General features: G+C 37.9%; 1 protein-coding gene across 2 annotated transcripts in view; it reads right to left on the bottom strand.

Moving 5' to 3' along the window:
* Nucleotides 1-13,341, bottom strand: part of LOC113018274 (B-cell receptor CD22-like) — a 93,484-nt gene that overhangs the window by 42,352 nt on the left and 37,791 nt on the right. The window contains exons 1-4 of one of the 2 annotated variants that reach the window (XM_080303176.1): nucleotides 1,220-1,506; nucleotides 903-1,136; nucleotides 693-797; nucleotides 368-586 (exon numbers count right to left, since the gene is read on the bottom strand). In XM_080303176.1, the coding sequence (XP_080159302.1) occupies nucleotides 368-586; nucleotides 693-797; nucleotides 903-1,136; nucleotides 1,220-1,385 (724 nt within the window). In that variant the 5' untranslated portion in view covers nucleotides 1,386-1,506. Of the gene's footprint in view, nucleotides 1-367; nucleotides 587-692; nucleotides 798-902; nucleotides 1,137-1,219; nucleotides 1,507-13,341 lie in introns of those variants that run through there. The other variant, XM_080303177.1, reaches the window with a different exon arrangement.

Raw genomic sequence — 13,341 nt, 5'->3', positions numbered from 1 at the left:
CCTATAAGATATACAGTATATTACTGATTCAAAAGAGCTGTCTTTAGGGAAAAAAAAGATCAGTGAATTGATTATTACAAAACCCATCTGAATAAGCACTGACAATTGCCAAACGTAACAGAGATTCACATCTCATACAATAATGAATCAAAACCCTGCAACGGCAGCCGAAAAATGCAAAAGAACAACATCTGTGACTGTTTCAAAAAAATCAAAACATTATCAGAAATTAAAAATGATGTTTAATGTGTCATCATTGTAGCATTAAAATTTACAGTGTTTCTGTTATTGTGGTCAGATATTCTAACAACAACACAGAATTAGAACAATACCAAGTACCAAGTGGAGAGACAATAAGTTTACTCACAGACGTCAGCAGAGCGCACATCCTCAAGACCTTTTACAGCACAAGACAAACTGTCTGGATGAGAGATGGAAACTAGAATCTGTTTTCCCTCCTGCACTGTAGGCTTTCTGGTCTCATACCACACAAAGGAAATCAGAGGCTCAGTCAGAAAACAGCTGCTGTTACAGGTCAGTCTGATGTAACCTCTGTGTTCAGCAGGAGTCCTCTGGACATGAATTTCTGTTGGGAGATGATGAACACATTTTCCACCAGTTCATCTCTGTCATGTCAAATAAATTAAGAAATAAAAATGAAGTTTCAAAGTGCAGTTTGTCCAGAACTTCACCTCTGGGATATGTGATGGAGCAGGACTCGTCCACTGATGTCTGCTGAGAAGAACACATTCTCCCTTTAGCATAGGTCACACTGAAGCAGGTCTCTGTGATGGAACCTGAGAAAAACCAACAACTTCCAGTAAATTCATTAGAGTCTGAAGAGTAAAGTGTTTGTGTTTAACATCTCATAACATGATGAGGAGGTGTCCATCATGACTCACCCACAGAGACTTCAGGGGCTCTGAGATGCTCGTAGCCTTTGACAGCACAGGAGTATGTGATCGCTTCCTCACTGCTGAGCAGCTCTTGGTACCAGGGAGACCAGTCCTCATAGAGAAACTCTCTGTTCTTGTACCAGATGTAGGCTGCAGGCTTTTCAGTCAGAGGACAGCTGCTGCTGCACATCAGTGTTACTGTCTGTCCCTCTGTGGCAGGAATCACCTTTACCTGCAGCTCTGAGAGGTCACATGACCAACATGAATACACTGATCATTCATAAACTCATTCATTTATGATGCATTTGTAAAAAGAACTGTACCTGTAACTTGGAGATGAATTCCACTTTGTTGGCACTTTGATCTGTCAGCAGTTTTAATGCAGCAGTAAAAATTTCCATCTCTCTCTGTCAGATTATTGATTGTTAGAGTGAAATTACTCTCTGCTGACATGCTGTACTTTACATGTGTTTCCTCTACTGAGAACATTATCTTGGAGACAGTATCGTGTCCAGTGTACCAGCCATTTCTTGCAGTGGGATGTTGATGTGAGCAGGGCAGATTCACTGATGAACCTTTCAAGGCACAGATGCTGTTTTGTTTTCCCTGAACACCTTTAACACAACATGTGATTAGAAAACATGGTGAACATTTATGCTAACTTTCTTTTCTGTGCTAATCTGTGATGACAGCATGTTACACTGAAAAAAAGGGGATTGGTCATCTCTTGGATTTATGTAAGCATCTTGCGTGTATTTAACACAATTGCCTTATGCTTTAAAGTTAAGTGTAACTATATAGTGTAGAAACTACATGACATGTAGAGAGGGTAGATTAAATTGTTCATATCATGTTCGAGTGAACTAAGTCAGTAATATAGCGATGTTGAATCTTGCGACACCGCAAGGGATTTCAGTCTTGTGCGCTTTGGATCGTGGTTTCAGGAAGGCATCCATCTCAGTCAAGTCGAGCAGCCACCTCTACTTTTTTGGTATACCGAAAAAAGTAAATTGGGTGGTTGTTACATTAAAAAAGTCTAACTTGTAATTTGAACACAAAAATTTCATGTTTCTATCTTGAACGTAACTAAATCATGAAGAATCTGTACGAAATTCAACAACTTGTTCAGATGACGTGACACAATCTAGTAAGAGTGGTTAGTTGCTGGACTCATGAAATTCACAAGATTGCAAAAGATTTCAAACTGCAGGAAAATCACTGGAGTTATAAGAGGCAGATACACACACACACCACGTGTATGCTATCGCTATTTATTCTATTTATTGTGGTTTAACCTGTCAAGGACAAAAACATACGAAAAATTCTGCATCAAGCCTTGAAATCATAGCTTTCCTACTTTTGTTAAGCCTGGCTTTGTAGCATGGGGGTTAGTGCTGTTGCCTCACAGTAAAAAGGTCCTGGGTTTAAATCCCCAATCTGACTTGCAGTGGTTTCTCTCTAGGTATTCTAGTTTCCTCCCACAGTTAAAAGTCAAAAGAGTTAGGTTAGGTTAATTGGTGAATCTAAATTACCCATGAATGTAAGTGAAAATTGTTGTTTGTCTCTATGTGATAGACTGGTGAGCTGTCCAGGGTGTACCCTGCCTCCTGTAACCTATCACTTCAGGGTTATGCCCCAGCCCCTCTGCAACCATGGATAAAGATAGGAGGAAGTTGTAGATCCATTTCATTTTTATGCTAACCAGACTCTAGACTTTGTTGAACATTATGTAATATGAAGACAGCATGTAGTATTTAAGTGACCAAGTAGTATTGGGGTAAAAGTTATTGAATAGTGTTGAAATAAAATGACAACATTGCGAAGGATTAAAATATTCCAAAAGCTCACCTTACTTCATCTAAACATGTTTCAATCACGTTTTATCAACACAAAATGCACAGGTTTATTGAATATGAGTAAGTTGTGTTGATTTAACTCGGTTGTTTAAGTTTCTGCCTAAGCAAAACAGTTGTGTGCAACCAATGTCCACTATTGAATCAAGTAAACCCAATGTGGCCTTTTTTTCAGTGAGAAGGATCACAATCTGGTGCTTTTATACGCTGGAGAATTCAGAACACTAGAACAAGTAAAAATCCTGTTAACTGGGAATCTCCTGTTTTCTGAAATGAACTTTTTACATCTTTCATCTACATTCCTGACACATCATTACTTACTTGTCATGAAGAGAAACAAATTATTCCTGAGAGACACAGAATGAAACCCATAAACAAACATCCAGTTTCTGGCAACAACATGGCTGCTGCAGATTTTTACTTCTAATCAGAAAAAGTTGGCTATATGAATATTTTCAAGGCCTGATTACTACCACTGCTCATATCTAACTTGATAAAATATCAGAAGCATTAATCAATCAACATCCATCTAAGAGGAAATGTTAAATTCAGAGTATTTCTGCAGACAAACTGCGTTCAGCTTTAACACAATCACTTCCTCATTTATCTATCATTTCTTCAGATACAAAGAGACATAGTGTAGAACTGATGTATTGCTGCAGGTATTCAACATCACACTGGATATATATTAATGCAATTCTTATAAATGTTTTACTCTATAGGACACATTGACTTTAATTATTTAAACTAAACTAAGTCTATAAAGCTGCAAATTTTGTAGAAATGATCCTGCTCTGCTGATTGAGCCGAGTTGTTTTTATACATAAGATGAGAAATCATCTGAGTAGACAAGACAGTTTTTATAAATTTATATTAAACCTGCTATCATCATACTCCACATGATCTGCAAACTCAGTCAGCTGTTCAGCTTCCCCCACAGCATTTCTCTTGACTTTAAAAGTGGAATTCTGATTCTTTGTACCAACATTTAGACTTTATCTGATTGTAGTCAGATAAGCTTTATTCTTCTACCTTATTCTAGTTGCTCCGACCATTGCTGGTTAACTACTCCCTCATTTTTCAGCAGATTTTCACCATTCAAATTTTCAACTGTTCTGCTCTTTCTGCTAAAATGGCCTGTATTTATATGTGTATAGCGCTTTACTAGTCCCTAAGGACCCCAAAGCGCTTTACACAACCAGTCATCCACCCATTCACACACACGTTCACACACTGGTGATGGCAAGCTACATTGTAGCCACAGCTACACCTCTTTTCAGCAGAATTTTTACTTCTTTTCAGTACAAATCTCAATCTCTTCCGCTCTTTTCAGCTCAATTTTCTGTTTCTTCTGCTCTTTTCAGCAGAATTTTGAGCTTTTTCACCTTTTATCAGTGATAATTGTTTTTGTCATTATATCTTTGGTTGGCATCAGAACTGGTTTGGCTCAGTGGGATAAGCAGCCGCCTTGAGACCCGGGGGCGAAAGTTCGAATCCCACACGTGTTCGCCCGCTTGCATGTGCTCAGCTTTCTCGATAATCTTCACTGTACCCTTTCAAATGCAAGCAGTTTAGCTTTTACAACTCTTTTCAGCAGAAAGTTCTGCTTCCTCTGTTGTTTTCAGCAGTTTCCACTACAAACTAAACACAGTTGAACAGCAGCAAAATCACTTCCTTCTTTATTTCTTATGGTTCCTGTTGTTTGACTCTTTGTTGCAGTCTTGAATTCTTACTTCACATTTTAAAGTTTAAGTTGCTGTTTAGACTCTTTGCTTTCTCTTTATCTCTGTTTTAGAAATGAGCTCTCTGTAATGTAGGGCATGTGGGTTTCAGTATGAGTAGCTTTAGTCATCTCCCCCCACCTGTGTTTCCATCTGTTGCCTCCCCCTGTCTTGCTCTATGTTTGTGCACTGGACACTTTTGCTTCCTTGTCTCGTACATTTTGTCACGTGGTTCTCTTATTTGCTAATCATAACATGACTAGTTTTGTAAAGATTAGATTTTTAGTGAAGAGTGTCTGTCAGTATTCAGAGGACAGTGTTTCTCAGTCAGAACACATATGAAACCACAAGGACAAATTCAAACAGTAACCACATTTATTGCCGTAAATGTCATTACAATTTCTTTGGAAAGCTATGAGGGATGTAAAAGTGACTTCACGTGGTTTTGGGATATGGTGCATAAAAGAAATGTTGAGAAAATGTCACTCAGCTGTTCTCAAACACAAATTGTTGTGATCGTCATCTTTCAGTTGTGACATATGTTTCAATAGCATACATTTTATAACGGAAAAGTTCAAGAACAATTTCTGTTGTAATTTATGTTCCAGAGTATGAAAACCACTGGCAGATCCACCAAATGTGGTGTCGCTGCTGTGTTGTGGAAGCTATCAGAGAAAAGGGCCCTTTAAATCACTATGGTAACAAAGTTACTTTAGTGAGCAGGCAGTGGGTCAATATTGCAGTAGAGATCAGTTGTGTGGGTCATAGGTAGGTGCACTCTGCAATAATGAGTTGGGATGTTTTCATATATTGGATCAGGGTTCACCTGAGGAGGAAGACAAACAACATACTGTGTTATAGGTCATTTTTCTCCTCATTTAAATATTTTTACTTTATTTGCAGGTGATACTCTGACCAGCAGGTTTGTGAGGTGACAAAATATAAAGTATAAAATCTGTGAAATTCCTTTGCTATAACAATTATAAGTAAGTAAAGTAGAACAAACAAATAGATAAGTAGATTGTGTCGCTCATTAAAATGCAATAAGAAAAAAGAAATACATTGATAAAATGAATATGAAATTAAAATGATTGAATTCAGATAAATAAAGTGTACATTTAAGCTGTGTTTATATATATTCATAACGGGGATGAACTTCACAGTAAAGTTAGGCTCTTGATGACTGCTTTCAACTGCTGTTTTTTCCAGGGTTGACTAGTTGTAGAGCATCCATTTTTAAAAATGAAAAAAATAAATAAAAAATAAAAACAATCAAACAAAAGTGTCAGAAGCCAATTCTAAACAACTGCAGATAGCAAGACCATCATTTCAAACAGCTGTATATAAGTGTAAGTATATTTTTTTCATGTGTGACCACTTTGCCTAGGCCTCGAAGAAGACCTAAACTGTCACCCTCAGATGAGAGGAAATTAGTTAGGATGTTCAGGAATAACCCAGAAACCACCAAAAATCAAGCCAGCCATAACCTGGAAACTGCTGGAACACTGTCCACAGTGAAAACATGTTTTACACTGTAATGGACTCAGAGGATACTGACAAGAAAGAGCTCCTGCCTCAAAATTAACCCCTTTAAGCTTAACCGAAAATTGTAGCTTCCCATATCTAAACGCCATTTTTTTTTTCTGGAGAACAATTTTGTCATCAAATGAGACAAAAATTGAGCTATAAATAAAGCAGCCTTACATTAAGCTTTATAGCCTTTTCAAAGCCCCAGCCTCAACCCTATTGGAAATTTGTGGAGTATGCTTAAAAGCCAGGAACACGACAGGAATCCAACAAATGAAGATGAATTCCACTTATATAAAGATAAGTAGTCAAATATACAACCAGAAATATGCCAGACTGTTGTTGATCTTTACTAAAAATGTCTGGCTAAGCTGCAACCCGCTAAAGGACATTTGAACAAATATTATTGGGAGATATGTATCTATTTGAAGCTGTTTGTAAAATCTAAAGTCTAAAATAAATGCACTTAGGTGTTTTATAAACTTAATTAAAACACTTTATTCCTGCAATAATACCACGCTTGAAAAACAACAGTTGAAATCAATCATTAAAAACCCCAAATTGCTTTGACATTCATGCCCACAATAAATGTATATATACTTAAAATACCTGATTAAATGATAATTATTGCTAATTATGATAATGATTATAAATAAAAAAGTAAAATAGAATAGAGTTATGTGAACAAAAAATAAGGTTGACAATGGGGATTTTTCTTTCCAATTTCAGCAGCATTGTTTGTGTCTTGTTTTGTACCTGCTGTTTGTTGCCCAGTGTTGCACTTCTTGAAGGCTGGTTTGAAATCCTCTTTTTTCTGATTTGTAAAAAAAAGAGCAAATATATATATGTATATATATACATACACACACACACACACACACACACATACACACACACACACACACACACACACACACACACACACACACACACATGTGTATATATACACAACTAAAACAATATCAGATGAATACTATTGATCTGAATGAGATCACACTTTTGCTCACCTAACACACCAGCAGACAATGAAAGGTATTAAAACCAGCAGAGCAGCAGAAACTCCTGCAGCTGCTGGTGTCCATGTTCCTGTGATACTTTGGACAGTGAGAGTCTTTGGAGCAGAGCTGATCTCTTTGTTGGTTTTCACAGCACAGGAGTAGCTTCCTGCATCCTCCCTGCTGACTGGGTCTAGGATCAGATGTTTGTTCTGGTTCTCTCTCGGGGTCAGAGGTCGACTGTTCAAGTACCAAATGTAGTTTGTGTTGTCAGTCAGAGGACAGCTGGTACTGCAGGTCAGTGTAACTCTCTGACCCTCTGTCACCACTGCAGAAGGACTCATCTTCACTCTCAGCTCTAAAAGCAAAAATTTAGGGTGAGTGTTATTTTTTTTCTGTGCAAACTTATATTTGTATTCCACTACTGTTTTTTTATGTGACTTTAAATGTTTTTCTATTAAACTAAAATATGAAAATATTTTGAAATGAGACCTTTATGTTGACAAAAAATAAATAAATTAAAAAAGCATGTTCAATTATCCAGACAATGTGTTGTTCCAAGTGTTTCCCTTCTGTTTCCACAGTCAGTCATGTCCCCATTACTATTTCCCTCTGGTCCCCATGTCAAGCCTGTGTTTATCATAATTCCTGTTTCATTTTGACAGCCCCTCATCCTGTGTTCATTGTGTTCAGTTTTGCTTCCCCCATCATAGGGGTCAGGAACCTTTAACACCCAAAGAGCCATTTGGACATGATTTCCACGCAAACAAAAACACTGGGAGCTGCAAATACTTTTTGACGTCTAAAATGAAGATAACACTGAATATATTGTTATTTTACCTGTATGCTTTGTGTAAACAACTAAGCTGTGTTGCTTAAATCTATGAAGTGCTACAGAGAAAATTACTTTTTTATTTATGTAATTAACACATTTTGAACTCTTAAGGAAATATAACAAAAGGAAAGACACCCAACTGAACTAAAATGATCCAGTAAACAAAAACTGTTGTCAGCCGCCACCCTTATATCTCCTTTGGGCTTTTGGAGCCTTGACCTGACTTTTAAAAAAATAATTTGAAAAAAAGCACTATGCTGCTAAAAGATGAAAAATAGATATTTACAAAATTCAGCCTAAATATGTATTTTACCTGGTTAATGTGTGTGGCGGGGCGTGGTCTGCAGCGCCGCTGCAGGGGAGGCGGTCGCACCTGAGCGGCACCCGCGAGTGTGACGCTTATTTTGAGCAATCAAAAAATAATAGAATATAATTTTATATTTATATTTCAATATCACAATAATCTTCCAATTTAGAACTACAAGTTAAAAAAAAGAACTAACATTAATGAAATACACTTCAGCTAATTACTTAAAAAAATAATTTATTTTCCCAAACCACGCAGAGCCGCACTAAAAGGACTAAAGAACCGCATGCGGCTCCGGAGCCGCAGGTTGCCGACCCCTTCCCAATCCTGTTAGTCAGTATTAGATCGAGTCGTATTCAGCAAATAAAGTTTGCTTCCTTTGGTTTATTCCCCTATATTGTTTCTGAGTCCTGTGTTTGGGTCCTGCCTTGGCTGCTGCACAGCTGTACATGACAGCTGTAGATCAAACAAAATAACAGTATCCAGGTTGATCAAACCTGAACCATAAACACCCAAAGTGAAAATTGCAACAGGCATGTGAATACATCTTATAGAAAGTAAAAGGCATTTCTCCTGCATAATAAGTACTATTTTCTACAATATTAAATGCAATTTTTCTGAAAACGTATGAATTCAGTTTTAAATACAGGCCTTTTCCTTGTAATGATGATTTGTAGTGTGATGTTGCCAATTTCACCCAAACTGAATATTTCTTCCACCTCTGCTCCTGTTCAGACATTAATGAGTAAAGTCTGCTGACTGAGGAGTTTAAATTTACCTGTGACAATCAAAAAGACTCCAGGCAGATCAGACTGTGTCCATCCTTCATGATCTTTGTTGAATCTGAATGTGTATCCTCCTGAATCATTCTTCTTCAGGTTGTTGATGGTCAGGATGTGTTGGTTCTTCATGTTGTCCTGATACTCCACATGACCTGCAGCCTCAATCAGCTCTTCAACTTCCACTTTATCTTTTCTCCATTTTTTACTCCAACATTTGAACTCTGGCTTCATGTTATCAGGATGTGAGTATTCACTTGTGATGTTGACTGAAGATCCTTCCAGAGCACAGATTCTCCTGCTGACATAATTCACTCTCCAGCAGTTTTTATCCTGAACACCTGAAATATAAATGGAAGATTTAAAGTTGTTTGATTTTTTTGTATTTCATTATTAGTTGGCAAAATATATTTAACACTTACAAGCTTCCTTAGATTGAAGACGTTTGTGGTCTTTAACTGCACAAGAGAATGTGTCTGTTGAAGAGTTATGAGTTGAAAAATGTTGATTCTCATGATAGTTTCTTTTGTTGTGATACCACATGTAGACAGCTTGATGGTCAGTCAGATTACAGCTGGTGCTGCAGGTCAGTGTGACAAACTCTGAAGTGGAAGAAATTCTTTGAACATAAACCTCTGTTGAGAAAGGATAAACAAACTTCTTGTCACTATATTTGATATAATCACACAACTTATTTAATCATATATTATTTAGTTAAATGAATATGACATAAACTTCACCTCTGGGGTATGTGATGGAGCACGGCTCATCCACTGATGTCTGTTTATAAGAACACATGTTTCCATAAGCATAAGTGAGACTGAAGCATGTCTGTGTGATGGAATCTGAACAAAAATGTTAAATATGTTAAATATTTGTACTGAGGTCATTTTCACAGGGTTTAGCTGGAGAGTCTGTAGCAACAACAGTCATGACTCACCCACAGAGACTTGAGGGGCTCTGAGATGCTCGTAGCCTTTGACAGCACAGGAGTATGTGACTTCCTCACTGCTGAGCAGCTCTTGGTACCAGGGAGACCAGTCCTCATAGAGAAACTCTCTGTTCTTGTACCAGATGTAGGCTGCAGGCTTTTCAGTCAGAGGACAGCTGCTGCTGCACATCAGTGTTACTGTCTGTCCCTCTGTGGCAGGAATCACCTTTACCTGCAGCTCTGAGAGGATGATGGAGAACAACTTATACAATGATGTCATTTGGAAAGTAAGTAATAAGTAAAAGTCACTGTACCTGCAACAACTTGGAGAGTAATTCTGTTGAACCAACAGCGTCCTGGATTCTCTGCAGTCTTCATACAGCAGTAAGCGTTTGCATCACTCTCTCTTAGATCATTGATGGTTAAAGTTGGGTTTTTCTCTTCAGACATGTTGTATGTTACACGTTGTCCATCCACAGAGAGCTCACTCTGAACATACTTGTAACCATCCCAGTGTATAGTGAACCATTTTCTGTTTGAAGTCAGATGTTGATGTGAGCAGTGCAGATCCACTGATGAACCTTTGAAAGCACAGATCCTGGTTTCTCCTCCATTAACACCTTTAACACAAACTTTTATTAGCAAACGGATTTATTGTCTTATCACCTGTCGTTTTTTTCTATCCTTAGAATGTAAATAAGTAAATTATTTTTAGGTATCTTTTTACAAGGATGTATAAATAATTACTCATACCTGAAATGTAGAAGATGAAACAGAGGAACACATATCGAAAACCTGTCAGCAACATGTTGGTTGGAGACCAGCGTGGAAGCATAACGTTGACAATAAATATAAAAGTAGACGCGATTTACTCACATCTCAAAATCGCTTGAAAAACAGAAGGGCTCGCATGACTGTTTTATGTTCAGTGGTTTGGCACACAAAGCACCTTTGAAACTAGACATGAACGTCCTTCCTCTGTGGTTCTTTTGTTCTCTGCAGGAAGTGCAATGTGGTTTAGTTGTCTTACCCTTGAATATTTTAGATGTTCAGGTAACTTTCAGTTCTCAATAAAGTGTTAATATTATTCCCCTATATATATATTTATATATTTATGTGCTGTGTGGCTCCCACCTAATGGAGTGATGTGATATAATGAAACATTCAGTCCTAACTCATGTCAAAATGTTTATACAAACATTATTACAAGGCATGTTAAAATAAGAATAATAATAATGATGATGATATTATAAATCATAATAATAACAATAATAACAATGGTGGCCATTTTGAAAACATCAGCATTATTAAGGATCCATCTAGCTTGTTCTACTCTTTAGCAGTTTGTGGTCTGCCCAGCGTAGGTTGCTATTATCACAGCACATGATCTCAGCAGCAGTTTGTGCTGCTGAGATCATGGACATTTGGTTAGTGCAGGTTATGTTTCCCATAATATTCTGCACTGTTTCTTTATATTCTCTTTAAGTTAGCATGCAAAAAGACCAGTTTTGTTTTCTAGAAAGTGATTGTGATCACATGTTCTGTTTTGGCTACATTGTTACAGGTTAGTTGGCTGTGTACTGTCATACTGACATCTGTATTTGCAATTGTCATACTTTGTAAATCCAAAATTTCAATACAGTTTACATACACACATAAACACATAATGAATATGGACAAAATGTGTATGGTCTCAGCTGTCATGTGCAGGTATCCACATTCAAATTGGATAAAGGGTTTAGGAGTTTCAGCTCCCTAACATGTGACACCTTCTTATTAAATGGACCAAAGGTATTTGAACATATGACTCAAAGTGTTTTTACATGTTGAGGTTTGTTGATTTTATTATGACATATATATTCCTGTATACACTAGACATGTAATCATAGTTACTTTCATAAATTGTGTGTAATCACACACACATTTGCATTAGTTTTCCTTACTGGTAAACCTTAATCAAAATCTCAATCACCATTCTTTTCTCCTGACAGACAACCACCACATTCCTTGATGAGGAGCAGCTGTGCAGGATGTGAAACAAGGCTACCAACTGATTTTAAAATTCCCAATAAATAGTCAATAAATATTTAAACTTCTTGTGTGCAAATCCATGCTTAAAGTTCAGTGCTAAATAAAGTGCTTGATAAGGTGCTTTTAATAAAGTGAAAGGTGTGCTCTAAAGTGCTATACAGATAATATAATATAATTAAAGCTGCAAGCAGCGTTATGAGGGCCCTCGCACCCTGGCGTGTCGAGCCACGCCCAAAACCTAATACCAGCATGTCCGATCTGATGTGACATTGATGGATTTCATGCATTTAACCACCAGCTAACATTTCATCTTATTCAACCAGGATTATAGTCATCCCACTAGGTGGCGCTCTAACCATTATGTACAAATGGCATAACAAACATATCCGAGCTCGAGTCTAATCATGCCTACGACCTTTGGGAGAGATTGGACATTGTGTTTTCGAGTGACAGCAGATTACTGCTTTTTGGCGAGTGATTGAAACTCCACATGCCGCCATGACCACCCCGTTTCCCTGAACGTAAAAAGCTTCGCAATTTAACATCACAAAGGTCTTTAGATTCCACACACAGGAAATTGCATCAATCTGATGAAATCCCTTGGAGGAGTTCGTCAAAGAACGGTGCCTGAAAAGAGGGGAAAATGTCGCCAAAATTACACATTCATTTTAAAATGGCTGACTTCCTGTTGGATTTGGGATTTTGCTCCAAGAGACTTTTTTTGTACATCTTGATCCCTCCTATAACCTTCCCAGATTTCAGACTCATACATAAAACACAGAGCAGGGGCTGATGATTTGAAAGTTTGTAGGGGGCGCTGTGGAGCCATTTTGCGCTATTCAAGGAAGGTGATCACATAACAACAAAGCCTTCGTCCCATTGGAGGTGTGTGCCAAATTTCAAGACTTTTTAAACTTTCCAAGCCCCTCAAACGCCACTTCATTGTTCACGGTGAACCGCGTTGCCACCAGGGTGCGCCGTTCAGTTTAAAGTCACAATTTTCACACTGAAGCATCATGAGCAACTGATGGTGATATTCACCGCTTTTGAGGTGGCCACGATGAACCTGTGAAAATCAGTACGACAAAATGAAAGACATGACATTTCCTGTTGCCACTAGGTGGCGTTCTGCGTATTCCTGACAATGAGCACATCAATCTATTCAGGGCGGGTCTGACACCATGCCTGTAAAGTCTGGTACTGATCAGACTGGATTTCATTGAGTTATACTAATTTGTTTCTTCATGGCAAGACATCAAAGTTCGCCATGCTGCAGGGGTCACACCCTTTCGCGAAAAGTCACAGTTTTCACTGTAACCCAAGACCAACTCCATAAGGCTTTCCTGGAGAAATTTGAGGCTGCAGATGTCACCCATCACAATACTGTACCCCAAAGTGTAAGTGTAGTAGGAACTAGGTGGCGCTGTCCTTGATGTCAAATATGGCAGTTGAAATATGTTCAGGGG

The sequence above is a fragment of the Astatotilapia calliptera genome, chromosome 6 (genome assembly GCF_964374335.1).
Source record: "Astatotilapia calliptera chromosome 6, fAstCal68.1, whole genome shotgun sequence".
NCBI classification, from domain to species: domain Eukaryota; kingdom Metazoa; phylum Chordata; class Actinopteri; order Cichliformes; family Cichlidae; genus Astatotilapia; species Astatotilapia calliptera.
Note: the sequence above shows the minus strand (reverse complement) of the source record. Positions and strands in the feature narration are given on the sequence as shown.